The sequence below is a fragment of the Gorilla gorilla genome, chromosome 10 (assembly GCF_029281585.2).
Source record: "Gorilla gorilla gorilla isolate KB3781 chromosome 10, NHGRI_mGorGor1-v2.1_pri, whole genome shotgun sequence".
Classification (NCBI taxonomy): Eukaryota; Metazoa; Chordata; class Mammalia; order Primates; family Hominidae; genus Gorilla; species Gorilla gorilla.
Genome location: NC_073234.2, coordinates 109,652,810 through 109,679,606, shown reverse-complemented (window position 1 = coordinate 109,679,606; position 26,797 = coordinate 109,652,810). Strand labels below are relative to the sequence as shown.

The 26,797-nt window shown below is 44.2% G+C and overlaps 1 protein-coding gene across 1 annotated transcript in view; it reads right to left on the bottom strand.

Annotated features, from left to right (window-relative positions):
* Positions 1 to 26,797, bottom strand: part of PLXNC1 (plexin C1) — a 159,641-nt gene that overhangs the window by 41,143 nt on the left and 91,701 nt on the right. Inside the window, exons 11-21 of the mRNA XM_004053688.5 lie at positions 26,293 to 26,472; positions 22,941 to 23,028; positions 18,860 to 19,063; positions 18,554 to 18,739; positions 15,451 to 15,553; positions 12,099 to 12,200; positions 11,691 to 11,794; positions 7,601 to 7,639; positions 7,245 to 7,369; positions 5,635 to 5,833; positions 1,239 to 1,385 (exon numbers count right to left, since the gene is read on the bottom strand). Coding sequence (XP_004053736.3) covers positions 1,239 to 1,385; positions 5,635 to 5,833; positions 7,245 to 7,369; positions 7,601 to 7,639; positions 11,691 to 11,794; positions 12,099 to 12,200; positions 15,451 to 15,553; positions 18,554 to 18,739; positions 18,860 to 19,063; positions 22,941 to 23,028; positions 26,293 to 26,472 — 1,477 coding nt within the window. The remainder of the gene's footprint in view (positions 1 to 1,238; positions 1,386 to 5,634; positions 5,834 to 7,244; positions 7,370 to 7,600; positions 7,640 to 11,690; positions 11,795 to 12,098; positions 12,201 to 15,450; positions 15,554 to 18,553; positions 18,740 to 18,859; positions 19,064 to 22,940; positions 23,029 to 26,292; positions 26,473 to 26,797) is intronic.

Below are 26,797 nucleotides of genomic sequence, written 5' to 3'. Positions count from 1 at the left end.
CTGGGCGATTCTGCTAGATGCTCAAGTTTGAGAACCAATGCAGCCCACTCTCCGGCCTCTCAGATGTGGATGGGTGTATTGACACAATTCAGAACGCTTAGAAGTGTTGACTTTCAGCTCAGCTTCCCACTCTTGGATGGCAGCTGTGCATGGTGCCATCTTTGATGGAGGGGTGAGCCGCATCTGGCAGTGGCAGAAAACTTGAAACAGCTGACCTACGGACTATTCTCCCACCAGAGGACATAACCATAACACGCTCCACGGCAAAGTGGTGCCTTCTCCAATTAGGGAATGAATTCTTCCCAGATGACACTGCAGTCCCCACCATCCAGAGCAAAGCCACAGGAGACTCAGCTCTCTTAATGAGCAATTCCCAAACCCCACTGTAATCTTTTCCTCCTCCACTAACGAGATCGTGAAGAAGCCCAGAATCTTCATAAAGCTAAAGATCAAACCAAAACACAGCAATCTCTTCTCCAAGTCTCTACTAACAGAAAAGCATAGAAAATTCCTAATTCCAAAGTTCCCTTCCCTGCTTGGCTCCCTCTCTGAAATTCCCAAATGTGCCCCAAACTGGGCTTTCTTTCTTTCTTTAGGAAGGGCATGGGGTGGGTGCGGTGGGGATGAATTAAAAAGAAGTTCTCAAGCGGGTGAAACCCTCCAGCAGCTAGGCAATCATCTTCCTGTAGTGATTTACAGCGTTCCTCTAAAAATATCTATGAGATCACAGTACATTAAGTGCATGACACCAAACATTTGTAACTAATCCATGAAAATAAAGGGCGTCACGTTGCATGGGGAACGCGGTGGAATTTGTCTTGTGTTATCATTCTAAAATAAGACGGCCTCAATTTGGTTGAAATGTATCTTCACACATTGTCTTCCCAGAGCAGAGCCATTTGAGAAATTCTGATTGCAATTATAAGTGCTGAATAGGGAGTACTTTGCACTTCCTTTGACAACACTGAAAGCTATAAGCAATCCTGATATTAAAATCTTTGGAAATTGATGAGTACCCCAGGCATCATTACAATATTTTCTGCCCCAATCTCAGTAATTAAAATCTATTATGTGAACACGTGTTAACAGTTTTATCAACTACTGTTTTTAATTAACTAAACACACAGGACCTCCCGCAGTAGAGATGATACCGTTTCATTGTAAATGACCCACCCCACCCTCTAATTCCCCGCCAGATTTATTTGGGAGTCTGGCTGGGAGCTTTATTGAAAACATACCACAGTACTGAATTCCGGAACCTGCCACAACAGCCAGTCTTCATTAAGTGTGTACAGGGCTTTGCACGTGATTACATCCACGGGACCCTTGTTAATTTTCTGGTTCAGAGTCGTCACCAGCAAATAGAAGGGCTCTCCAACAGTCTCCTTGGAAAAGACACAAAAGTGACAGTTAGCTTTCTGTGGAATCCACTGTACTTTCCAAAGAATTAAAGTTTCTGTTTACAGCAGTAAGGCAGGAGACAGGGTTTTCTAACACTCAACATGAAACGCCCAAGAAAATACACGTTGCTCCACTTGGGATTGGATGCAAAACTCAGAAAACCGCCTCCTCTCTCCATCGCGAATGCACATCTGCACACGCGCACGCGTGCACATTCACAGCAACGTGCAGTACCCACAGTATCCCTTGTTATTTTATGTTTAAACTTACATATGGCAGACTAATGCTCATCAGTGGGTTAATGCCTAGGAACAGTGAGATGTGGAGAGTGTACCTTTGTTTACATTCGTATTTAATCACCCTTTAGCAAGCCAGAAATAAACGACATTTAAAAAAATACACAAGTATCCTTAGTAACAAGGATAAATATAAGAACATTTTATACATTTGCCAAATACAATGTTTTTTGGTGTTAACAGCACTTCTCGAAGGAAGCGGCCTGCCGTTCAACAGTTTGCAGCCTTATCTCCTCCCCATGGGCCGGGCCAGGCCAGGCCCGGCCCGGGCAGTTCCCAGACACACTCTGCACAGTCCCACCTGGACATGTTTTCCGGTACTGGGCCAGAGGGACTCCATCTTTTTCCCTGAACCAGAACCAATTCCATTTCCTCTAAGGTTTTTCTCCAAACACTCGGCCCATCCCGATTGGCTCTTTCTACAAATGTAAGCCACATGCATTTTTCCTGGCTGGGGGTGGGGCTGCCTCCCCTGCTGTGATAGAAATGGCTCACATTCGCAGACACGGATGTCTGCATTCCAAAGGACTCTGAGCACCTCAAGTGGGAGGCTGTGTGTTCTGTTTCCACGGCATCCTCCCAAGGCACTTAGCCCTGGGTCAGCTGTAGAGTATTTGCTAAATAACTAACCTTCCGTAATCAATGGACATTAGGCCTCTGTGGTGGAGGAAGAACCGTGGCTAGGAAGTCAAAGTGCCTTAGTGATGATGAAAGGCCAGCCACGTGGCTGGGGCTCGAAGCGCCAGTTAAGAGTCAAGCTTGACAAGCGATACGTCCAGCTGGGAAAGGAGGATTCCACTGGGTCTCACCTGCTTTCCCTTGCGCAGTCAAGTTACCTAAGACATCTTAAGTCTCTCAGCATCCCACCCCAACCCTGTCCCTTCCTTTATACTTGCTGCAGGAATATCTGCCCTCCCCAGTCCCCGGGCTTCCTCTTGCCACCTCCTGCCACCCTGCAGCTTCTGTCCCCGCTGTGATACCTCCTTGAGTCTCCTCTTCAGTGCAGGGCAGAAGTGGAAGTTCAGAAATTTCCAAGGTAGGGAGGGCAGCAGGACTAGTGCATGACATTTAATTCTCATGAGAAACTTCCTTTATTTAGTGGTTTACAACCTCACCCTTCTCTTTCCTTCCACCGCCCACCCCCCCACCCCAAGTAATGCCCTGACCACAAAACTAGAACCTCTTTTCCTCCAGCACAGATCAGAAGGGAGGCTGAGAACCCTTGGATAGGGGCTGTGTACTCCCGCAGGGGTTGGAGTCAGGGGGCCAGGTGGGCTCTCGGGGGCTGTGTGAAGGGACAGCTCTTGACTCAGGAGGCCTGTGGTCAGGAATTCTCCAGAACTCTCTGGAGGGTAGCTAGACTGAGCTAAGTAACATCTGGCCCTACACTCTGCCCATGCTCCTGGATCTAACCCTGGCTAATCACCAGAATCCCTTGGGGGCTCTTGTTAAGCATTCAGATGCCTGAGCTCCACTCTAGACCTACAGAGCTGCCATCTCTCTGAAGAATGAGGCCTGGGTATCTGTAGTTTTCATACCTTCCCGGGGCCGGGGCCGGGGCCGGGGGCGGGGAGGCGGTGGGGGAGGAGGATTCTGATGTGTGGCTGATTTGGGGAATCACAGGGCCATGAGGTTTCTTTGTCACCACTAAACACAACTTTTAGGCAAGCCACAGCCGCTGCGTACATGATTCCCCTCCCCCAGGGAACAGGCTTCGACACTTTAACAGACCAGGGCAGATTCCATCTTTTCAGTGCACAGGGCGGTGGCTAAGAGCTCTCGGACCCTGGTGCTGTCCCACAGTAGCAGTGAGATCTGGGGAGAGTCACAGCTCTTCTGTGTTCCAGTTCCCCCATATACAAAATGGTCATGAAGACACTTAGCTCACAGGACCCTTAAGGGGATGAAATGAGAAAAGATAGGTAAAGCTCTTAGCATGCTGTCTGGCACATTCAATAAATGGCATTATTATTTTACCCACAAACCCTTGGTGTCTTGGAAGGGAAAGTTACCTGGCGGTCACGGAGCTACTGTCACCCACTAAACGTCTGTGGGGTAGGACAGGAGGACTAGGGCTGTCGGTGTCCCAGACCCCCTTGAGCACCTGGTGGAGGGACATCAGACCCCTGCACCAGCGGGAATTATTCCACTGAAAGTGAAAGTATCGCCGACTGGCGGGATGCCACTTCCTCCTGGCGAGCCGAGCCGCCCCCTCACCACTCAGAGTGCTCGAGACGCTCTTGAATCAGCACTGTGAAATCTTGACCCAGAATGCTTTGCTCAAGGAGGCTGTTTTGGGCTCGCAGCCCAGATTTTCTGAACATCTCACCCCTCTAATGCCCAGGAGCAGCCCTTGAAAGCTCGGAGTTAAGAATCACAAGATCCAGTACAAAGAGCTGGAAAGGGATTTAAAGGCAACGCCCACACACGCCTGTCATTTGGTGGATTGAAAACAGATGCCCAGATGGAAAAAGCCATGCCCAGGGACACACAGCTGACCGGGGTTGAGATGGTTCCAGAGCCCAGACCTGCTGCTTCTAACCAAGACCCCTAGTGTGGTGCTCTCTCTACTATCCCAGGAGCTTGTGAAAATCACGGATTACTGGGCTCCACTTCCGGAGCTTCTGATCCAGTGAGACTGTGGTGGGTCAGGAGTTGGCCTTTGAAGACCAAGACCAGGGAACTGGGTGAGAGTCCTGGTGCCTCCATCTAGCAGCTGTTGTGGCTAAAGCAAAGACAGTGGGAAACAAAAAAATATTCGTCCCAGAAATAACTGGCTCAACATCTCCCCAAAGCCTCCGATGATTTATACCAAGTAAACAGAAAAGAAGGCAGATTTCATTAATCTTAATAAATGGGTATTGCCTTAGGGAGAGGAAGGGGTTGGTGAGAAATAAAAAAAAAATTGTTGTGCATCTACTTGTAAGATTGCATTAAACATTAAACTAAGCACAGTCTATTTAAAGCACTGCTGTTGGATCTAAACTTAAGTAGCACTGTTAAAACCTGTGGCATAGCAGTGTATCTTATTCAAAGTTTAATTAGATTTCGGAACTAGCTACAAATACACAATTATGCAGTTTTGCTGGAATCTGGATGGCTGGTAAAATTAAAGGATAAGAATCTTCTGTACCAGGGGCCTCAGAGGGCTGGGTGAAGATCGAGTTCAACAGGACACCCTTATTTTCTCATTAATATTTTATAATCTTAATGGCCAACATTTATGGAGGCTTCCTTAGGGCTAAGCAATTGCATATGTTTTCTCATCTGTACTTCAAAATAGTCCTAAAATCTTCTTCCGATTCTCTAGTTTATAAAACCAAGTAAGTGGTGAAGTCTAGATTCAGATCAAGTAGCAGACTTTAGGGCCCACCCTCTTCACCACTGGAATCTATAGAAAGTTTGCATTTGAAAAGATTTTAAAGTTCAATTAGTGACAACCACATGCACACAGTAACTCCAACAAAGCAAACTCCAGGGGGAGGCAGCTCTTTGGAGAGCTGCTTTAATGCGGAATGACTGGTAGGAATTGACTGCAATTAGCTTACAGCATATTGGTAAGCGATGGGTATTTCTACAATGCTTCAGAGGGCCTGAAACAGTTTGTTCTCTTTGGTGTTTGAAATATTCCCTTTTCTCAGTACATTTTCTTAAATGGGCTGACTGGGCTCTGGGTGTGAATTGACGTGAGAAGGTAAACGCACCTGAAAAGTCTCACCTGAGGAAATTCTAAATGAATTACATTTGCATAGGCCAGTTGCAGCAAAAACAATGTTTACTTTCCCTCTCTCTGTTCTGGGTCAGGACCAAGACGAAACATGGTTAAATGCTGACACCATCGAGCATTCAGGATTTATCCTGGCAAAGGCATCAGAGTCCGCTAAAAATAACTGCCTACTGTCTTACCTCTGACACTGCTGAGGGATGTGATACTTACTCGGAGAAATCCAGAAAGGCAGACGGACATCCAGTTTGTGAGGAGTTTTTCGACGACGGACTCCGTGCGTCTCAGCATGAGTTTCGGCTGCATGTTACTACACTGTTCCATCAAGTCCCTGGTCAGCACCTCTAGGATGCTGGTCAGGTAGACCAGCTTGGTTTGCAGTGCAATGGTTAGGAAGGAGGCAAACAGACACCTGTTGAAAAAGAGAGCTGGGTGAACCATTGGCTGCAGGCCTAGCTGGACACTCATGGGAGTTTCCATGGAAGCTCACTGGCAGGGCAGGGAGCTGGCCTGTTGGGTTGGGAGCTTTTTTTTTTTTTTTTTTTTTAATGTTTAGATTCTAACCACTTCTATCTCTAGAACATTTTCTGTGTTTTCAGCATTTAAACTAGAGTGGTAACAAGAAGTGAGTCTTCCAAAGTTTCGGGATGTTTTAAAAATAAAAATTAACACTTCTGCTTTTTTTATTAAGAATTTATGGGCCGGGCATGGTGGTTCACGCCTATAATCCCAGCACTTTGGGAGTCTAAAGCAGGCAGATCACCTGAGGTCAGGAGTTTGAGACCAGCCTGGCCAATGTGGTGAAACCCTGTCTCTACTAAAAATACAAAAATTAGCCAGGTGTGGTGGCATGCTCCTGTGGTCCCAGCTACTGGGGAGGCTGAGGCAGGAGAATTGCTTGAACCCAGGAGGTGGAGGTTGCAGCAAGCCTAGATCGTGCCACTGCACTCCAGCCTGGGCAACAGACCGAGACTCCGTCTTAAGAAAAAAAAAGAAAGAATTTATGTGGGTTTTTTTGGGGTGTTGGAGTTTTTCAGGGTTACTTGGGAGTGGGAGGGTTGTGTGTGTGTCTTCAAAATAGACTGTGTTGGGAGCTGGGGGCAGGAGGCTGAAGCAGCAGGATCGCTTGAGCCCAGGGTTTGAATCCAGCCTAAGCAACATAGTGAAACCCTGTCTCAGTTTTTTTTAAAAAAAAGGGCTAGGCACAGTGGCTTATGCTTGTAATCCTTGTGGAAGGGGGTATCGTGTGAGGTCAGGAGTTTGAGACCAGCCTGGACAATATAGCAAGACCCCATCTCTACTACTACAACAACAAAACATTAGCTGGGCGTGGTGGCATGCACCTGTAGTTCCAGCTACTTGGGGAGGCTGAGGCAGGAGGGTAGCTTGAGCCCAGGAGGATGAGGCTGCAGTGGCCTATGATCACACACTTCAGCCTGGGCCACAGAGTGAGACTCCAACAACAACAACAACAACAACAACAACAACAAATTGCGTTGAGGTGGTGTGATCTAAAATGGAGATAAGGCTGCATAAACTCCCAATCAAATAGCCTCTGGAAAAGTGCATGTTCTCAAGATACCAAGTTCAGATAGTGGTTTGGAAATAAAATATGGGACTCAGGTTTGATTTCTCTCTCTCTTTTTTTTTTTTTTTTTGTAGAGACAAGGTTTTGCTGTGTTGGTCAGGCTGGTCTTGAACTCCTGGCCTCAAGTGATTGCCTGCCTTGGCCTCCCAAAATGCTGGGATTACAGCCATGAGCCACCATGCCCGGCCTGATTTTTTCTTAAAGGCTTTTAAAACATCAAAGAATGGACTAATACCTGTCCTTCACAGAAAAGTTCTTCTGCTTTTCAAGGGTGTGGATGACAGTAACAAGAAAGCTTTTATTACAGATTAGGGCATCCAAAGCTGTGAGACTTTCATTCTTGTCATTGGCGTCTCTGTTCTGATAAAAAGAAAAAAATATATAGTATAATACAAAATCATATATAAGTTTAAAGTTAGAAAGTAGATCCACAATGGGTTTTCCAAGACAATGAATTATTCAATATTGAATTCATGATCCAAAAAAAACCCACAATAAAAATTCAAAATAATAATGGAGATGATAATGATGATGATAACACTATGAACATCAGGCAGTCACTGGGCTAAAAATGAAAACGTAGAGACTTACATGCATATCTTCAGTGAAGATGTGGGTGAAGCCACCTGACTGAGAGGAAGGAGACACTTTTATTATTCATAACATCCAAAGGAAATGAAGAGTGTATTTTTGTTATAATACCCAAGTCCGTTTTAATAAAGTAGAGACACTATTTGCTAATCTGAAGCGCCCCTGGGTTTATGGTGGCTGCGTATTCTCTAATACATAATAAATAATTATTCAGCTTTCAGGAAACGCCACTGAATTCCGAAAGCCTCTAAGAATAATAATTATCATGGCATCAGTTCCAGGTTTGGTAGATGAAGGTATCATCCCACGTTTTAGAAGAAGTGATTTAAGAGTTAAAGAAGGGGTCATTGATGAAGATTATGCAAATATCAGACCCCTCTTCAAGCAATTTACCTTCTAAAGATAAAGACTAAATTACATTGCTAAGTTTTACAAGTCTTACCTAAGTAGCATCTACTGTTTCAATACACAATGATATTGAAAGACAGGGGGTAGTTAAAAGCATAGAATCTGGACCAAACTACTTGGGTTCCAGTCCTGGTTTTAATCACATACTGGTCACATGACGTGGGATGTGTTACCTAACCTCTCTGTGTCTGACTTGCCTCATCTCTGAAATGGGGACAATAATGGTTCCCACCTCAGAGGTTTAGTGTGAAAATAAAATGGGTGCAGAGTAAGTGCCCTGTGTCAGTTATCATTACTGGTTTTATTCCTAATTTATAGCAAACTAGACCACAATGCTATCACCCCACTGGTTTCTAAATGCTAGGTAGCTCTGGAATATAAAAAGGGTTTGTAGTGTATCATCAATCTTATTAAAAATCAATGGTTAGACTTTAAAAGTATGTTAAGCAATACTTTAAGTCCACAGAATGAGACTCTAAACTCAAAACATTCAGGTTTTTCTTCTTTTTTGATAATAATAGAAACTTTGAGCTAATTATATATCTTGTGAAGTAAATTTCTTCTGTAGAGAATTTTGCTTCATAGTTTCAAATCTGCAAGCCCAAGCAAAAGACCTGAAACTATTTTGGCCATATCCTCCCCTAGTAAAAAGCAAAAAAGCCCCAAAAAAACAAACCAAAAAACCCCCCCAGACCCTAGGTTTGCATTTTCTGGTTCTTAATATTTTTCTGCTGAACCAACTTCATGTAAATAGACAGGAGAAACAGGTTGATTCTTAAATCGTGAATACGGAAGTGCCGCCCTGGTTCTCTCTGTGTGTTTTTTTGTTTGTTTTGTTTTTTTGAGACGGAGTCTTGCTCTGTTGCCCGGGCAGGAGTGCAGTGGCGCGATCTTGGCTCACGGCAACCTCTGCCTCCCGGGTTCAAGCAATTCTTTTTTTTTTTTTTTGAGACGGAATCTCCCTCTGTCGCCCAGGCTGGATTGGAGTGCAGTGGCATGATCTCGGCTCACTGCAACCTCCGCCTCCCGGGTTCAAGCAATTTTATTTATTTATTTATTTTTTTTTTTGAGACAGAGTCTCGCTCTGTCACCCAGGCTGGAGTGCAGTGGCGCGATCTCGGCTCACTGCAAGCTCCGCCTCCCAGGTTCACACCATTCTCCTGCCTCAGCCTCCCGAGTAGCTGGGACTACAGGCGCCCGCCACCATGCCTGGCTAATTTTTTTGTATTTTTAGTAGAGACGGGGTTTCACTGTGTTAGCCAGGATGGTCTTGATCTCGGGTTCAAGCAATTCTCTGCCTCAGCCTCCCGAGTAGCTGGGATTACAGGTGCACGCCACCATGCCTGGCTAATTTTGTATTTTTAGTACAGACGGGGTTTCACCATGTTGGCCAGGCTGGTCCCTAACTCCTGACCTCAAGTGATCCACCCGCCTCGGCCTCCCAAAGTGCTGGGATTACAGGCTTGAGCCACCGCGCCTGGACCCGTGGCTCTCTGAGTTTTAAGGCTGCTTCCTCCTTTCATTCAAATTTCCCTTTTCTTCAGCTTAGATCCTCTGCCTACCCTTACTTCTCCTACTTTATGCAAAGCAAAGAAGAGTCAGTATAATAAAAAGCAAGGCTTTAAAAGCCAAAACCGACAGGCAGAGCAAAGAACCCTGGCCTCCTTTGAGAACCTACAATCTCCTCTGGATTTTGCCTGTTGCTTTTTTGTAGGTGCTGAACACCCAAATCCTTCCCCCACAGCCCCCAACCTCCAGGCCTAGAGGATTCGGCTTCTGATCAATCCATAAAGAGCCTAATTAATACCAGGACTTATCTGCAGCCTGGAATGCATTTCAAGTGGCATTGTCTTCTTATGATGTGTTTCCCTGTTCTATCTTTTCTTAATTATTATAAATTCAATTCTGACTTAGGTCTTCTTGAAAGGGTTTTGACAAATTTATGCATGTTTTTTCCTGGGTTCTCTCCTTTAAACAACTTCTGACTTCAATTTTTATGACTTTCCCAGTTGTTTTTCAAGATTATATACAACACTGAGTTAAATCAGTTTGCCTCCTTTGCAATATCTCTCTTCTCCTAAAATAAGGTAGCATTGTTCCTGGGATCTTTTTTTTGTTTTTTTTTTTTTCTGGAAACATTCAACTTGCAACAGTATTCCTTTACATTCATTACTCCATCTTGTTCTTGATTACCAAATTTAGAAGATAAGAACATTTCTTTTTTCAGGCCACAGATTACTCTATTCAGCACTCAAGGGCAATCATTAACTGTAAAAGCCCATACAGCATTCATGTTGATAGTCAAAAATCTCCGTTATTTTATTGCTTTTAAATTCTTAATGGGGATCTCAGATAGCTCGGAAATAGGACTCGTGATGCAACCTTTGCAGAAGCCCCGCACAGTCATCCTGATTCGGGGAATCGAATTCCTCTCCCCAGGCGGTGTTCTGCCATAGAAATGGATGAGGTGGCAAATGGTAGATCTCGGTGCCTCGGTACTCTTGGAGGATAAGTTAAAGGAAACAAACTTCACCAGCACAAAAAGCTGAAGTCTTATTTACAGCCTTCTTGATTTACAACACTAAGGCTTGGACCAAAAAATATGGCAGGTGTTTTATGGAGGCATTCCAACCTCCAGACCCCGCATTACATATCATGGCGTCCTCTTCTAAATTAGAGAAACTGGAAATTGCTTACTGCATGTGTCTGGGTTTCTGAACTCTAGGCTTCTGGCCAATTGTTCCGGAGAAGCTTCTGGTAAGGTGATACAAACTCTCCTTTGGCCTGGAGAGATTTCAGCCGTTGCTTAGAAGTCTAGATTGAAATGTGATCATTGGTATTGATGTGTTTAAGAGGTTGGGCCTCTATGTGGTCATCAGACCACAAAAAAGAAGGGCAATATGGCGGAGCTGGGGTATCAGGACATGGCAGTGATGATACGCAGGATGAGTGTACCTCGCCAAAGACTTGGGAGGGTAAATGGAGAAGGCTGAGTGAGTGGGTGAGAAAATGGAGGCGTGAGAACATAGGTAAGACCAGCAACCCAAAAGGTTAAGTAGACGACTCCTCAGAGCCCTAGAACAAATGAATTAATCAGTTCGTGCATCTACGTCTACTAAATGAGGACAATACAAACTGACCAGCTAAAGAAAAACTACCGAAGAGGACCATAAGAACTCTACATGGCTAAAAATGCCTGTTTTCAACTCCAATTCCATCCATGTCTACTTTCCTCCCTTTTGACCGGTAGTATTTTTCCTTTCCAATTGAGAAGTAATAGTGAATAATCTAGTCGCTGCAATGTAAGTCATGCAGATAAACACAACAAATTGGCTAGCTCACAATTTATTGATTTTTAAATAAACTAGCTCACTTCCCAGCTACACATTCAGTTCTACATTGAGAGTAAAAGAAAGCAAAAATCATCACTCTGAGCTTCTGTCCCTCCTAGGTTTTTGTTACTGGGCAAAGAATAATCACCAGTGACCCATCACTGTTTTATACCCTAATCAATGCAATTAATAATTACCCTCCTCCCTGCTCTGCTCAAACTTAAGCCATTATTTTTGTACCAAGCACATTATAGCTGCCTTGGAAGCAAACACTCGTTTTGACAACAGCAACAAGCACCTTCATTATTATTCAAGACTCAACCTTCAGAATATGATCAATGCTCTTTTACCTCAGGGAAGAAAGTTCTCAGAGCAAAATGTTTGTAGTCAAGGAAGGGAACAGTTCCAAAACTATCAACCACATCCAATTTATCCATCTGCAGCTCAGCAAAGCCTGCAAAACAGAATCCCAAGAGCAATATTTTAACTCAACAAACAATGGATAAGATCTTCTGCTGTTTTGTCTAACACAGAGTATGACCTTGGTTTTCATTAAAGAAGAAACAATAGATAACGACTTGGTTGGCTGCAGAGAAGAGCTGAAATAAAACACAAAGCCAGGCCCAGGCCCTGCCCTTCCGTTGCCTTCTATTATACAAACAGTTCTCATTACTGTGGCCATCTCTATGTAAGGGTAAAAAAATAAAAGTATAAATATAAAAGGCTTGTTTTTCTACAAACACAATTTTGGAGCCTACCATCACGTATCTCTTTCCGGAGCTCGCTTTCCAGCAATTCTAGTTGTTGACTCTGTTTGCGACTCAGCTCCTTCGATTTGTGCCTGGTCACCCCCACGGCCGCTAAGAGACAGAGATGCTGCATCAGAGGGACATGGTAACTCAAAAACCAAAAATGAAAACAAATAGCAACCTTTACGGTTCTTAAAAACAAAAACAAAAACAAAACAGATAGGGACAGAGAGCAAGAGCTAGAATGAAACTAGAAAATAGCATTAAAAAGCTGGATCTTATAAGAAAATTTCCCAGTGAGGGGTCACTCTGAAGAGGAAGATGCTAAAATGCAGCAGGAAAAAACCAAAACCTCACTCATTTTACAAGTGAAAGCTAAATCAAATAACCTTCACTTGTAACCAAAGATCCCAGTTGGCTGAAACGTAATGAAACAAGCCAAGTTTCTTCCCCACAGCTGCAGCCACTTGCATTGTTCCATTCTTTTTGAATGTTTGTAAGCATCCCTGGAGAAATAAAGTTGTGCTGCAAATGTAGAAAGGAATCGCAGATCCACAGTTGGCTACATGGGCCAAACCTGCATAGAGCTAATGTGACATGATGAGCGAGCCACAAGGAACTCCCATACCTCCATATTGCTTCTAACTGTGCTGCAGAGGCCATAAACCAACCCAGTTTGGTGCTTGGGTTCATGTCCTTGCTCTGCCATTTACTAGCTATGTGACCTGGGTTAAGTTCCTCAGCATCTCTGTGCCTGGCTGCCTTCTCTGTAAGAGTGCCTATCTCACTGTGATGCTGGGAGGATTATAAGAAGTAACTCACAAAAAGCATTAAGAATGTATTATTTAAAAAAGTATAGGTATTCAACAATCAACCACTGTTATTCTAGGAAGCTTCTCCTCACTTATAGAAATTACAGCCAGGTGCGGGGGCTCACGTCTGTAATTCCAGCTCTTTGAGAGGCTGAGATGGGAGCATGGCTTGAGGCTAGGGGTTTGAGATCAGCCTGGGCAACAGAGAAAGATATTTTTCTGTCTCTACAAAAAAACAGAAAATTAGATGGGTGTGATGGTGCATGCCTGGAGTCCCAGCTACTTGGGAGGCCGAGGTGGGAGGATCACTTGAGCCCAGGAGGTCAAGGCTGCAGTGAGCCGTGATCGTGCCACTGCACTCAGCCTGGGCAAAAAAGTGAGACCCTTTCCCAAAAAAAAAAAAAAAGAAATTACATAATAGACGGGCTCTGCTACCAATAATGCTGGAGGAAACAAATATGGCTCTTCACTGGACTACTTCATAAAGTCAACAGTCTTAATAACATGCATTGTACATGTCTAAGAAAGGGTGGAGTATGATGTAGTGATTCCCAAACTTACTTGACCATGGAACCCCTTTTTCCAGGACAGTCACTTGGGACCATTGTTCCTCAGGCCTCAGTTTGAGCAACACTGGCTCATGCACGCAAAGGCTCATTTTTTTCTAGCTCCAGAGACTTGCACAGTTATCAGCAACATAACAGGTGCTCAATGAACATAAGGTAAATAGATGCAGGGATGAATGAGTGAATAAATGAGTGTATAGAAGGAGACACTGGCAACTGCCTGTACTAGCCGTCAAATTTCAGAAAGTCAATACCTATGTTAAATCAGGAAATACAAAGTGCTTTTTTTTTTTTTTTTTTTCTGAGACGGAGTCTTGTTCTGTGGCCAGGCTGGAGTGCAGTGGCACGATCTCGGCTCACTGCAACCTCCAGCTCCCGGGTTCAAATGATTTTCCTGCCTCAGCCTCCTGAGTAGCTGGGATTACAGGCACGTGCCACCACACCCAGCTAATTTTTGTATTTTTAGTAGAGACGGGGTTTCACCATGTTGGTCAGGATGGTCTCGATCTCCTGACCTCGTGATCCACCCGCCTCAGCCTCCCAAAGTGCTGGGATTACAGGCATGAGCCACCGGGCCCAGCCAAAGTGCTATTTGTTGGTGGATAAGAGTTCCTTTTTCAAAGAAGGATGAGAGAAAATAGACTTCAAATGACAAGCAGCTCAGAACCAGAGTCACAAACGAAATGGCTGCAGATATCAGGTACATAGATGAGTTAAATGGCCTAGGTGGAGACAATATGGAGTGGTGGCGACTGTGGTCAAAACCTAGGGAGCACATTCCCTCTCTCAAGGGCGTAGCTGCTACTCAGCTCTAATAAACTGATACTATGGAAATTTGGGATCCAATGATCCAAATCTTTCACATTTTCAAGAGATGTTTCCAAATGTGAGTCACTAATTTTTAAACGTTATAAGCTACTTAATAGTTTTAGAAAATGCTACACGGCAAAACAAAATATATTGGTGGGCCAGATTTAGCCAATGAGCAACCACCATGGGCTCACTGTGTGTGGATGAGCCCGGGACCACTTTAAGAGATGACATAGATCACACTTCTATTAAAAAAAAATCATTTACTTTTTAGACACAGGGCCTCATTCTGTTGTCCAGGCTGGCATGCAGTGGCACGATCATAACTCACTGTAACCTCAAACTCCTGGGCTTATGCAGTCCTCCCTCCTTGGCCTCCCAAAGTGTTGGAACTACAGGCGTGTGCCACTGTGCCCAGGCATGACCACACTTCTAAAGTGTGGTTCTGCCCAGAAAATCAAGACTGGGATGAGGCTGGGGTGATGGGTGGTGGGGGGTGGCCAAGATGAAATAACCAAGTCCTGGGAGCCCAAAATCCCAGAGAAGTTCTTGGGGAATTACATAAATGAACATTTGTCACCACAATTCGAAGGAATGGAGAAGCAAAGTAGATTACATCCTTCAAATCCCAAGATACCATCTATGTAATCCAGCCTTCTGTTAATGAAGCATCCTTAAAAAAATTTTTGTTTTTTGTTTGTTTGTTTTTGAGATGGAGTCTTGCTCTGTCGCCCAGGCTGGAGTGCAGTGGTGTGATCTCGGCTCACTGCAACCTCCGCCTCCCGGGTTCAAGCAATTCTTCCTACCTCAGTCTCCTGAGTAGCTGGGATTATAGGCACCTGCCATCACACCCGGCTAATTTTTGTATTTTTAGTAGAGACGGGGTTTTGCCATGTTGGCCAGGCTGGTCTTGAACTCCTGACCTCAAGGCGATCCGCCCGCCTCAGTCTCCCAAAGTGCTGGGATTATAGGCATCGGCCACCACGCCTGGCCAAAAGAAATATTTAGAAAGCCCTCAGCATGTACCTATTATTCGTTTCTCAAAGTTTTGATTTGGGCTTTCACCCATTTATACTTAATTGAAGCAAACAGCCCCTGAAAGCTGAAAGTCTGCCTGCCCGGCGAGAGGCCCCAGGGAATAATTTCTCTGACAAAATTAAACAGGGCACTTACCAAAAATGACAATCACTAGCAAGACAGGGAGCACAATCAGAAAATACCACGTGGAAGGAACTGACTCCTGCTCGACGTAGAGCTCCAGGTTTCCCAGCTTGACCTGATGGGACAAAGAATGTCATTAGACCCAATTGAGTTGGGGACTGTATTTATTTACATAATTTCCCCCCTAAAATGGCTTCACAATACAAAAAGAAGCAGTGAGCTGGGTAGGATATCTGAGTTCAACTCTCATTTCTGTGGCAGATTAGCTATGTGTCCTTGGGCAAATCCAGAATATTCACTGTGCCTCAGTTTCCTGAAATGTCAGTTGACACATGCTGGACTAGACCCTCAGAGTCTTAATTTTGGCCCTCTTTGCTCTGGGGGTTTTAAGCTGCAGGAGTGAGGGCAATAAAGAGGCAGTAACCTGTAGGCAAGAAGCCCCTGCCCTTTATTCTAAGGGAGAAACTCAATTTTTATCATTTTTACAGGCAGGCTTATTTTGTTTTTGTTTTAGAGACAAAGTCTTGCTCTGTTGCCCAGGTTGGAGTGCAGTGGTGTGATCATAGCCCACTGTAGCCTTGAACTCATCATGGGCTCAAGTGATCCTCCCACCTCAGCCTCCCAAGTAGCTGGGGCTACGGTACACACCACCACACCTGGCTAATTTTTAGATTTTTTGTAGAGACGGGGTCTCACTATGTTGCCCAGTCTGGTCTCGAACTCCTGAACTCAAGCAATCCTCCCACCTCAGCCTCTCAAACTGCTGGGATTACAGGTGTGAGCCACTGTACCTGGCATCCTATTTTGAATAAAACATTCTGTGGCAAAAACCAGATTGGCAGTGCTGATCAGATCATCCCTGAGGGATTTTTCCAGTTTTAGCATTTTTTGGGTTATATTTTGTGAAACTTGTCAAGGGAAAAACTCTACATGAAGCTTAATTATTTCACTGATGTACATACAAGTATTAAGGCGTGTTTCCATCCTTGGACCCATGCTGCCCCCGTGGAGGCATCTGAGCACAGTAGCTGGAGGATGGATTTGGACCCGGATAGCTGAAGCTCTCCATACCAGCTCTGCCACCTGCTCTGTTTCTCAGCTATGGAACCCTGAATTAGGTATGCACATCCAGTCCTCTTTTTCCTCATCTCTGAAATGGGATGTTGGGAGTGCCTCTTGGTAGGCTGTCCTGACTAAATTCATGACGTCATCTGAATAAGTCAGCTCATGGCGCCCTCCTCAAAACTCTCCCCTGCCTTCTGCAGCCCACAAGCCAAGCCCTTGCCATGGTCCACAAGGTCCTAATCATCTCCTGTTGTCTCCATGAACTCTCTAACCTCAGACACCTCTGCTCTGCTCCCTCCACTCCAGTCACACTGGCCTCCTTGCTGCTCTTCAAACACGCCAGGCAGCCTCCTGCCTCAGGACCTCTGCTCCCTCTGCTCCCTCTGCCTAGAACGTTCTACCCCAGATAGCCCATGGCTTGTTCCCACTCCTCCTTATACAGATGTCACTTTCACAAGCAGGCCTTTTCTGCCCACCATTGCAAAACCTGCAGCATGGCCCCCCTACATGCTCCTGTTCCCACCCCCCACCCCCCCGCACTGGTGCTTTTTTTCTCCATAGCAACTGCCACCAAGTAACACAATTTTTATTTATATTCTTCACGCTGTGTCTCTTTAGGGAACCTCCATAAAGGCAGATGTTTTTGTCTGTTTTATTCTCTGTCTGTCCTCATCACGGCGTAGGCTCTCAGGAGCTATGTCATGAATGATGAAGAATGTTAGCATTTGCTCTTCTCAACTAACAGGAAAGGTGGGAACACTGGTGAGTTGAGTTGTTGTTCCTTATTTGTTTTTGAGACAGGGTCTTACTATGTTGCCCAGACTTCTAGAGGCTCAAGTGATCCTCCTGCTTTGGCTTCCCAAAGTGCTGGCATTATAGGCTTGAGTTGTCTCTCCCAGCCTAGTTGTTATTCCTGACGTAAAACTTACTATTGGCTGGGCGCGGTGGCTCACACCTGTAATGCCAGCACTTTGGGAGGCCGAGGCAGGCAGATCACTTGAGGCCAGGAGTTTGGGACCAGCCAGCCCAACACAGTGAAACTCCGTCTCTACTAAAAATAGAAAAAACTAGCCAGGTGTGGTGGTGCGCACCTGTAATCCCAGCTACTTGGGTGACTGAGGCATGAGAATTGCTTAAAACTGGGAAGCGGAGGTTGCTGTAAGCCAAGATCGTGCCACTGTACTCCTGCCTGGGTAACAAAGTGAGACTCTGTCTAAAAAATAAATAAAACTTATTATTAACCCCATTTATCATACAGATGGACTAAGAGAGGCTCAGGAAACTCAAGTGATTTACCTAAGGCCACAGAGCTATTAACTGGTGCCAGTGGGACATGAACATTTTTGTTGTTGCCTTCCAGTCTGAAGTTCTTTTTCATTGTCTTTTATCCAATTATTTATGATGATAGATCAAGAAGAATTTATATAGGCTGTACAGAGCCTCATACGGCATGAATACTATAAAGGGTGACTTCTAATGTGTTTCCCTTCTCAGTGGTCTCACATCTTTATTATGGGACATAAGTATAGCAGTGATCCATCCCCCAAACATATCTGGGAAAAGATTAATTGAAGAAAGTATGACTTCATGGTGAAGGAAGCAGCCCATGACCCAGAGATTATCTGGTCTCCATCTGATTCTAATGCTACCCAGAGTGTGCTGAAGAGGCCCTTGTTTGTTTTGGGTTTCTGCTAAGACATGTCACCTCCACATTTGAGAAAAGAGTGACAGCTCATTTGTCAATGGGTCTAGAGATTTTGCTTGCCGATCCTACTGTATAAATGTGTGGCTAGAACAAAAGCTATCAAGACTCATTAGGATTATAGACAATGGTGTGTCCAATGCTTTGACATTCAAACAGGCACAGGGATGGATTCAGCCAGCTATTTTGGAGCTATTTTGCTTGGGCTCGCAGTACCAGCTTTGTTTTCTTCTATTTAAAGTGAGGATCTAAAGATCCATGAAAGATTCCATTCTGGCCTCTGGTTTAGCCAAGGAATTATCACAAAAATCAGGTAAAGACAGCAGGTGGGACTGCCAGGTCACTTACCCGAACTTTCTTAGAAGAGTTGGCAATGGTGCTTGCAGTCTTGATGCCTTTAATTTTGCAAAGGATGGTGGTAAGATCTTGATTTCTAGTAATATTTTCAAAACTGCAATTTAATTGCCCATTTTCCCCATGGAAGAGAGTAATTTCAATGTCTTTTTTGGAAATGTTGAAGTTGTCATTTTCTTTCTGTAAAGAACAAAATGAAGATGGAGAAATCAGAGCACATGTAGAAACTCACGAGCATAAACACACCTTTCCAGTCAAGGGGTCGGGGTGACATCCCACCCAGAAAGAAAAGAAACATACTTGAATTTTCACTTCCAGTTCTGTGTCCACCTCAGATTCCACCCGATACCCTGTGAATCTGGGGTCCTCCCGATACTGCAGGGTTCCACAATCCAAGTAGGTGTCTTGTACTCTCAGCTTCACAGTGACATTCGTGCGCACTTTTGAACTCTTTAAACTGGGGGCTAAAAACCCGCAGTAAGTCGCCACACAATATTCAGAGACCTGGGCAAAAAGAAAAGAATGTTTTAGTAACTTTGTTAACGAATCCCAGCTGTGATCTCTAAGAGCTAAGTGACCTGAGCAACTTAACTTCTTGGTGCTTCTGTTTTCTCATGTGTACTATGGAGACAGCAAAACTACCTCCCTCACAGGATTGACTTCACCCTACATTACATTAAATGAGGGCTACGTTAACTGAGATTATACATGCTTAGAACAGGGCCCGGCACACAGTAAGCACTCAAAACATGCTAGTTAATATTATGATTAATATCATGAGTGACAATGAAAGCAGCTGGAAGGTTATGCCATGGGAAAAGAGACTAGGCTGAAAGCAGTAGGCAAGGGAAAGGGGAAGATTCTGACCCAAGGGGCTTAGGTGTCCTTGGGGTCAGCCTGTCTGAGCCCTGGGAAACCACGAGAAAGGAAAAGTGTCCAACCCCCAGCAAGGGCCAGCTCCTGAAGCGCTTGTTGCAGCTGAATCACTCTTTGTTGGGGGAACCTCCTGCAGGGCCTTAGCAGAAGTCACTAGACACAAGGAGGAAAAGGGTTTTCAGGCATAACAGAAAACAGGAGAAAACAAAAGTTAAAAGGAACAATGCATCTCCCATGAAATGAAGGGCATGAAAACTGAAAACGATGCAGAAAAGGTGGCCTGATTTACAGGATTAAAAAAAAACAACAACACATAAATAGGCTGGGTGTAGTGGCTCACGCCTGTAATCCCAGCACTGTGGGAAACGGAGGGAGGAGGGTTACGTGAGCCCAGGAGTTGGAGATCAGCCTGGGTAACATAGTGAGACCCTGTCTCTCTCTATATATATAAAAAATAAAATTTAAAAAGTTAGTAAATACATAACATAAATATATTGTCCTGTTTAGGTGTACAGAAGGACAGGCAGAGGAGGCTGGTGGGTTAAGGGAGGATGGCAAACATTCTACAGAAAAGCAATTATAACTCATAAAAAGAAATTTATCAGGTGGGAAAAACTATTTTTCCCCCCACCCCCGCCACCCCCGATACTAGAGCATAAAAAAGACAATAGGAAGAGGCAATTGGTGGGAAAATATGATGTAAAGAGCTGAGATTTGGACAAGCACAACCTTCCTTTCCCTTCACATCTTTCCAAACTATAGCCCTGAATCTCCTGCTCACATTTCTGTCCTCAGGATGAAAACCACTGTCTCTACTGCCTCAGCAGCCTTAACTCCTAGCAGGCTGGCTTTTTACTGAAGATGCCTTCTAGAAGGATTGCCGGTGAGAGGATCACCCAACCCTATTATCCTCAAGACTCTACAGTTCCATACTCGTGACAAACTCGCGCCATGCGATTTACTCTTTTTCACTGGTTTCTGAGCACCTTCTCGGCCACCTTCACGGCCCATCCTACTGTCTGTCATTCCTTAAAATGAAGCTTTGCCACCAGTCCTAGGTGCTCTTTTCTTCCTCCTCTGTGCTCTCACTCCCATGATGTCACCCCCACTCTCCCTTCAACGATACTGCTATAAAGACAAGCTGGTCACCTGTAGCTTCACCATGCCCCAGCACTGGAGACCTGCTCTGCTAACCACAGCCCAAAGGGAGCTGCTGTCAGCCCAGAGAGACTGTGGACGTCTCAGACACACCTGCACTGGCATGAGCATCCTCACTGGGCTCCCAGCCTTTCTTCAGTTCCTGCCTCTCCAAACTCAGCTGTGCACCATTGCCAAAATAATAACCACCCTGCAGGAGGTTCCCCAACAAAGAGTGATTCAGCGGCAACAAGCGCTTCAGGAGCTGGCCCCTGCTGGGGGTTGGACACTCTCTTCTTTTCTCATGGTTTCCCAGGACTCAAGACAGGACACCGAAGCCTTTTGGGTCAGAATCCTTCCCTTTCCTTAGTCTACTGCTTTCTGCATAGTCTCTTTTCCCATTGGTAACCTTCTGACTGCTTTCATTGTCACTAATTGTCTCGGTCCAGTGTGAGTCCAGTGTACCTAGACCTATGTCACTTCCTGCTCAGAGATCTTCAGTGGCTCCCTGCTGCCTACAGAATTAAGGGCAAAGTTTTCAGTCTGACGCTGCTTTTTGTGGCCCCAGCTCAGTTTTACAGCTATCGCTCTTGGTCATTCCAGACCCACCCTCTAGGTTCCCACTAAGCAGGATTGAGTGATGTTCCCAGCACGGGCCTGCGAGGACTCTGTCCTCTGTACCTGAACTCACCTCCCTGCTTCCACCCACCCCACTCCATACTGCAGGCGTACTTAATCCCATCCATGTTTAATTTCTCTTTAATGTGAAAATAAATGGTGTCTTCTTGGACTCACAGGGTTTCTGAACAGTTAGGGAACCAGAGGACCTAGAACCTGATGATACTCTGTGCTGTCAACTTTTTTTATTTTTATTTTATAGAGATGGGGTCTCACTATGTTGCCTAGGCTGGTCTCGAACTCCTGGCCTCAAGCAGTCTTCCTGCCTTGGCCTCCCAAAATGCTGGGATTATAATCGTGAGCCACCACACCCAGCCTCAACTTTCAATCCCAATGTAGATTTGCTGCCTGCCTCCATGAAGGCAATATGACTATCTCACTTATCTTTTGTCCCTGCACCCAGCAAAATGTTTTGCCTGCAGTAGGTGCTCAAAAAATTCAACTTGATTTGGGAACAGCAAGTAGGAGGGAGAGCAAGTCCGTGACAAACTCAGGCAATGCCTCTGCTCAGAGGGTCAAACTATACGAGCCATTCAACTGGAGGTGTTCACACCATGGAGATGAGGCCTGGAGTCAGATACAGTGTGAGGCTTGGAAGTGGCTCTGAACTGTGTCAGCAGGTGAATGTGTGCACCACAAGGCTGTAAGGACGGCCTATCAGGTGGCCCCCGGAATTTGGGTCTGAACCCACACTGCTCCTGAGGAGGGAGTGTGTCAGCCTTGGCAGGAAGTGGTCAGGCAGGGCCCCAGAGAGGCAGCCACCTCACATATCTCATCAAGGAGAGGGAAAAAGGGGAAGAAAGAATGGGGAAGGATATTTAGAAGTGTGTGCAAGTACACTAGGAGGCCTGACTTGTATGTGAAATCCCTCATCTCCCCTCTTGGCATCAGAAGCTTCCATCTAGAGCAGCCGTGTCCAGCCTTTTGAATGTGAGGACTTTTTTGCTTATCTGTGGTGGTGGATATCACGGAAATTATGCACAAACCATTTTTTAGCTCATTAGCTATCGTTAGTGTTGGTGTATCTTATGTGTGGCCCAAGACAATTCTTCTTCCAATGTGGCCAAAGGAAGCCAAAAGGTTGACACCCCTGCTCTAGAGGATCCCCATCTGGAGGCACCAGTGGGAGAATCGGGCAAAGGTGGAAACCGGACCCCTCCTACCATTTCTCCTGTGGGGAGATGAAAGGTAAGAGAAGGTGACATCAGATGGTAGGGAACAAATTGGGTCGAAGAGAAGGAGAAGCACATGACAAGATTTCTGGGACCTTGGCAAGTCATCTAACCTCTGTGAACCCAACTCTCTCTGTGCAATGGGAACAATACCACCTACTCTTCACAGAAATGCAATTCTTTATATCACACCTTAACCATTCACGGAGCATTTTCACACATACTCATAAGCATTGCCTCATTAGGGTGACTTGCCACAAATCACATAAAAAGAAAATGTCAGGTCTTATCGTACCAAGTTCATTTCTCTTTCCTCATTGCAGCAACTAGAAATACTCAGCTACAAGGATAAGGTCTTATTATTTCCATTCTAGCATGGATAGAATATATGATAGCATAGGTAAAAGTTTATAACACCAAAGTCACAGAAACAAAAAATACCCCCAACATAGCATAGTGTGATGAAAATAGAACCATCCTTGAAAATGACTATTATTACAAAGCAGCTGGAGACTTACATTTATGTTTCCTTTTAATTCATGTGAAATGATTAAGTTGTCAATTACATCAAAATTTCTGCCCATCATGGTTATATTTTGACCACCACTGCAAGGAATAAAAGCAGCAATAAGGGTTTCATAGCTAACACACAGGCATTTTGCATTTATGAACAAAGCTATCAATTTATTCATGTTTAATATTAAACCCAATTATGTTTGAGAGCAAATTAATGAATTTTAATTTCAAATACAGGACAATTTTAGAAATCTTTTCAGGATACCAGCCACAAATTCATGGGTTTCAAGATGCATAAATATAAAAATTCAGGTCAGATCCTATTTTAATTCTAGGAAAATACCCAGATTCTTTGATGGAATTTGAATTTTGTTTGTGTCATATCGCCACATATAATCAGATCAGGAGCTGTACCTTGAAAAGGTTTCACTAAACAGAATTTTGTTTGATTACTGTTTAATCTATATAAAGAGGCTTCAATCTAAGAATTTTCAAAATCAAACTCCTAACCTACCAATGGTATGTTATTTAGAGAGACAGGAAACACTTTGGGCAAGGTAAAATTACAGATGACATGCAAAGTGTAAATTCCTATTTGGTACGCCATATAAATAACAGCTACATTCTATCTCTCTAAAACCAGGCCAAATAACTTCACGTTTCTCAGTGCATATAAGCAAAGCAGTCACTGGGTGTGAAAGAAACAGCTGTCCACAGCTCTGTCTGCCCTTGCACCCCTGCTCACGTAGGTCACCAGACACTCATTCTAGGGGACAAGAGCCTGGGTATGTCAGGTCCAACAGCCAGCTGAACCCCTGATGACAAGACCAGGAGGTGGGCCTGAGCAACCCAATTTGTGTAGGGCAGAGAGAAGACACTGATCTCTGAATCCTCCAGCCACAATGGGGAAGGGCTGAGTTGGCCTCATGCCAGTCTGTAGCCATTACCAGAAAACCGAGCCAAGCGTGATCTCCCGATGGCCAGCATTTAGAGCCACATTCTTGCTCAAGGCACAGTGACCAAGGAGCAGCCAAGACACACAGGCTCAGAATGTCACAGGTGACAGGACAGTAGGGAGCCTCTTACTTTATAGCAAAGCAGGATACTGCGGTGGCTCAGAGCCCAACCTCCTAGTACCAGCTGTCTGGGAGGCTGGGGTGAGTTGTTTGAACCCTTTTCCTCCCCCAGTTCCCTCATTTGCAAAAGGGACAAGCCACAGCAGATCTCATAAATTTGTTGTGAGGATTAACCTAGTCAATAGATGAACACACCAGGCACATGGGGCATGCCACATCAATGTCTCCTTTTATATGGAGAATGGAATTGGTCCTAGAGTGGGGGATGTCATGCTAGAGCCTTGGTTTTGAAATTTCAGTTCTCCTTATCTTACTATTATGGACTGAACTGTGTCCCCATAAAATGTGTATGTTGAAGCCCTAACTCCCAGTGCCTCAGAATGGGGCTGTATTTAGACATGTGGCTGGTTAAAGAGGTAAGGAAGGTTAAACGAAGTCACTGGGGTGGGCCCTAGTCCAACATGACCGATGTCCTTATAAAAAGGGGAGACTATCCCAGCTACTCGAGAGGCTGAGGCAGGAGAATCACTTGAATCTGGGAGGCGGAGGTTGCAGTGAGCCAAGATTGCGCCACTGCACTCCAGCCTGGGTGACAGAGTGAGACTGTCACAAAAAAAAAAAAAAAAAAAAAAAAATTGGGGAGATTAGGACAGAGATACAGAGGGAAGACCATGTGAAGACATAGAGAGAAGATGACCATCTACAAGCCAAGGTGTAAGGCCTCAGGAGAAACCAATCTTACCAACACCATGATTTCAGCCTCCAGAACCGGGGAGAAAGAAATTTCTGTTGTTTAAGCCACAAACGCTGTGGCACTTTACGTCCACCCTAGCAAACTAATATAGCCACCTCTCACTTGATCTTAAATAAGAATATTAAAAGTGATTTTTTCTTCTCTACTTTTTTTCCTCTTTCTCTTTCCCTCCTTTTCTTCTTCTTCTTTCTTTCTTTTTTTTTTTAAACAAAGCTTTTTGTCTGTAGGTTTACCTAGAGAGTACTTTGAAAATTAGCTTCGTACTGTGTCAGGCAAAGAAAATATCGTTAGGATTTTAGTCCTAAAGAGATTTAGGAATAAAAATATTATGAAAGTGAATTTAAATTCAACTAGGAGGAATCTTTATTACAGCATTCTTCACAATAACCAAGATAGGGACTCAACCTAAGTGTCCATCAACAGATTAGAGGATAAAGAAAATGTGGTACCTACACACAATGGAGTATTATTCAGCATACAAAAAAGAATGAGATCCTGTCATTTGCAACAACACAGATGGAACTGCAGGACATTATGTTAAGTGAAATAAGCCAGGCACAGAAAGACAAATATTGCAGGTTCTCACCCATATGTGGGAGCTGAGAAAGTTGGTCTAATGGAGATAGAGAGTAGAATTATGGGTATCAGAGGCTGGGAAGGGTGGTGTGGCGGGGCCAGAGAGGGATAAAGAGGGTTTGGTTAATGGCTACAAAAATACAATGAGATAGAATAAGATCTAGTGTTCAGTAGCATAGTAGGGTATCTATAACTCACAATAATTTATTGCATATTTAAAAATAGCTAGAAGAGTGGAATTGGAATGTTCCTAACAGAAAGAAATGATAAATGCTTGAGGTGATGGATACTCCAATTACCCTGATTTGATGATTACATATTCACTGTATGATCATAGAAAAAACATCACGTGTCCCATAAACATGTACAAGTATTATGTACCCATGAAAATGTAAAAAGTACATAATAGTAATAAATTAAAAAATTCAACTAGGGAGATAAATGTTTTTCTTAACATATTGGATTTATCTGGGAGAGTTTATTTTGGGGTTTCCATCTCCCCCTTAGGGAACATCTTGAAAAGGTTGATTCTGCTTTTCATTTTGATAGCTCCCAATATTTCCCCCAAAGAATTCAAAACAGCTTACTCTAAAGTATCTAAAGTCTATAAAATGAAAGACGTAAGAAAGAAGCCTTTTATCACGAGCAGGAGGGACACATAGTAAAGAGTGTCATATATCTATGTCAAAAACCTAGGCAAACATTTCAGCTGTGAGTTTCTCAGCAGCCATGGTGAAGAGAAGAAGCTGTGCTCGTAGCATTCACGATGAGCATGGGAAGCAAATGTCTTGTCAGGTATGCATTTTTCTAGGAGTAAATCCTAAGGAGAACTCGGTGAGAGGAATTTGGAATGACTACTGTTTCTGAATTTACTTGAATAAAATCAATGATCTTTGGGCATATGACCTTTAACCACAATGAGAAAAAGATTATGAATCTAGAAAGTACCTGATCCAGGTGGTAGCAGGAAATATAAGGGAACAATGTGGCAGAGCAATGTAGGATAAGGATCCCACAGAAGAGCAGTTCCCACCATCAAACTGGATACACACATCCTTCATTTCTTTCCGGCTTGATGGAAGAGAGAATTTCATGTGGGTGTCATTTAGCACATGGCTAACCTGTATCCTAGAAAAGAGTAGAAAAAGAACTCTCACATGACACAGACACTTAGCACAGTTGATTACCCAAGGTGACAGCAGATGAATTTCACTTGAACTACAACACTTCATGAAGAAGCAGAACAGCTGCAGGCAACTACTGACTCATGAGGGGCCAATGACCCAAGTTGGTATTATTAGGGGTTGGGTTCCTCTTTCTTTAGTACATTTTTATCTTTCTTATTTGCATTGCCCTTAGAAGTGGGAAAGGAAGGAGGTGTAACCATTGCCCTGAAGAAGTACTAATAGAAAGCAGAACACGAACTGTGGGTTACATTATATTAAGAATTGTG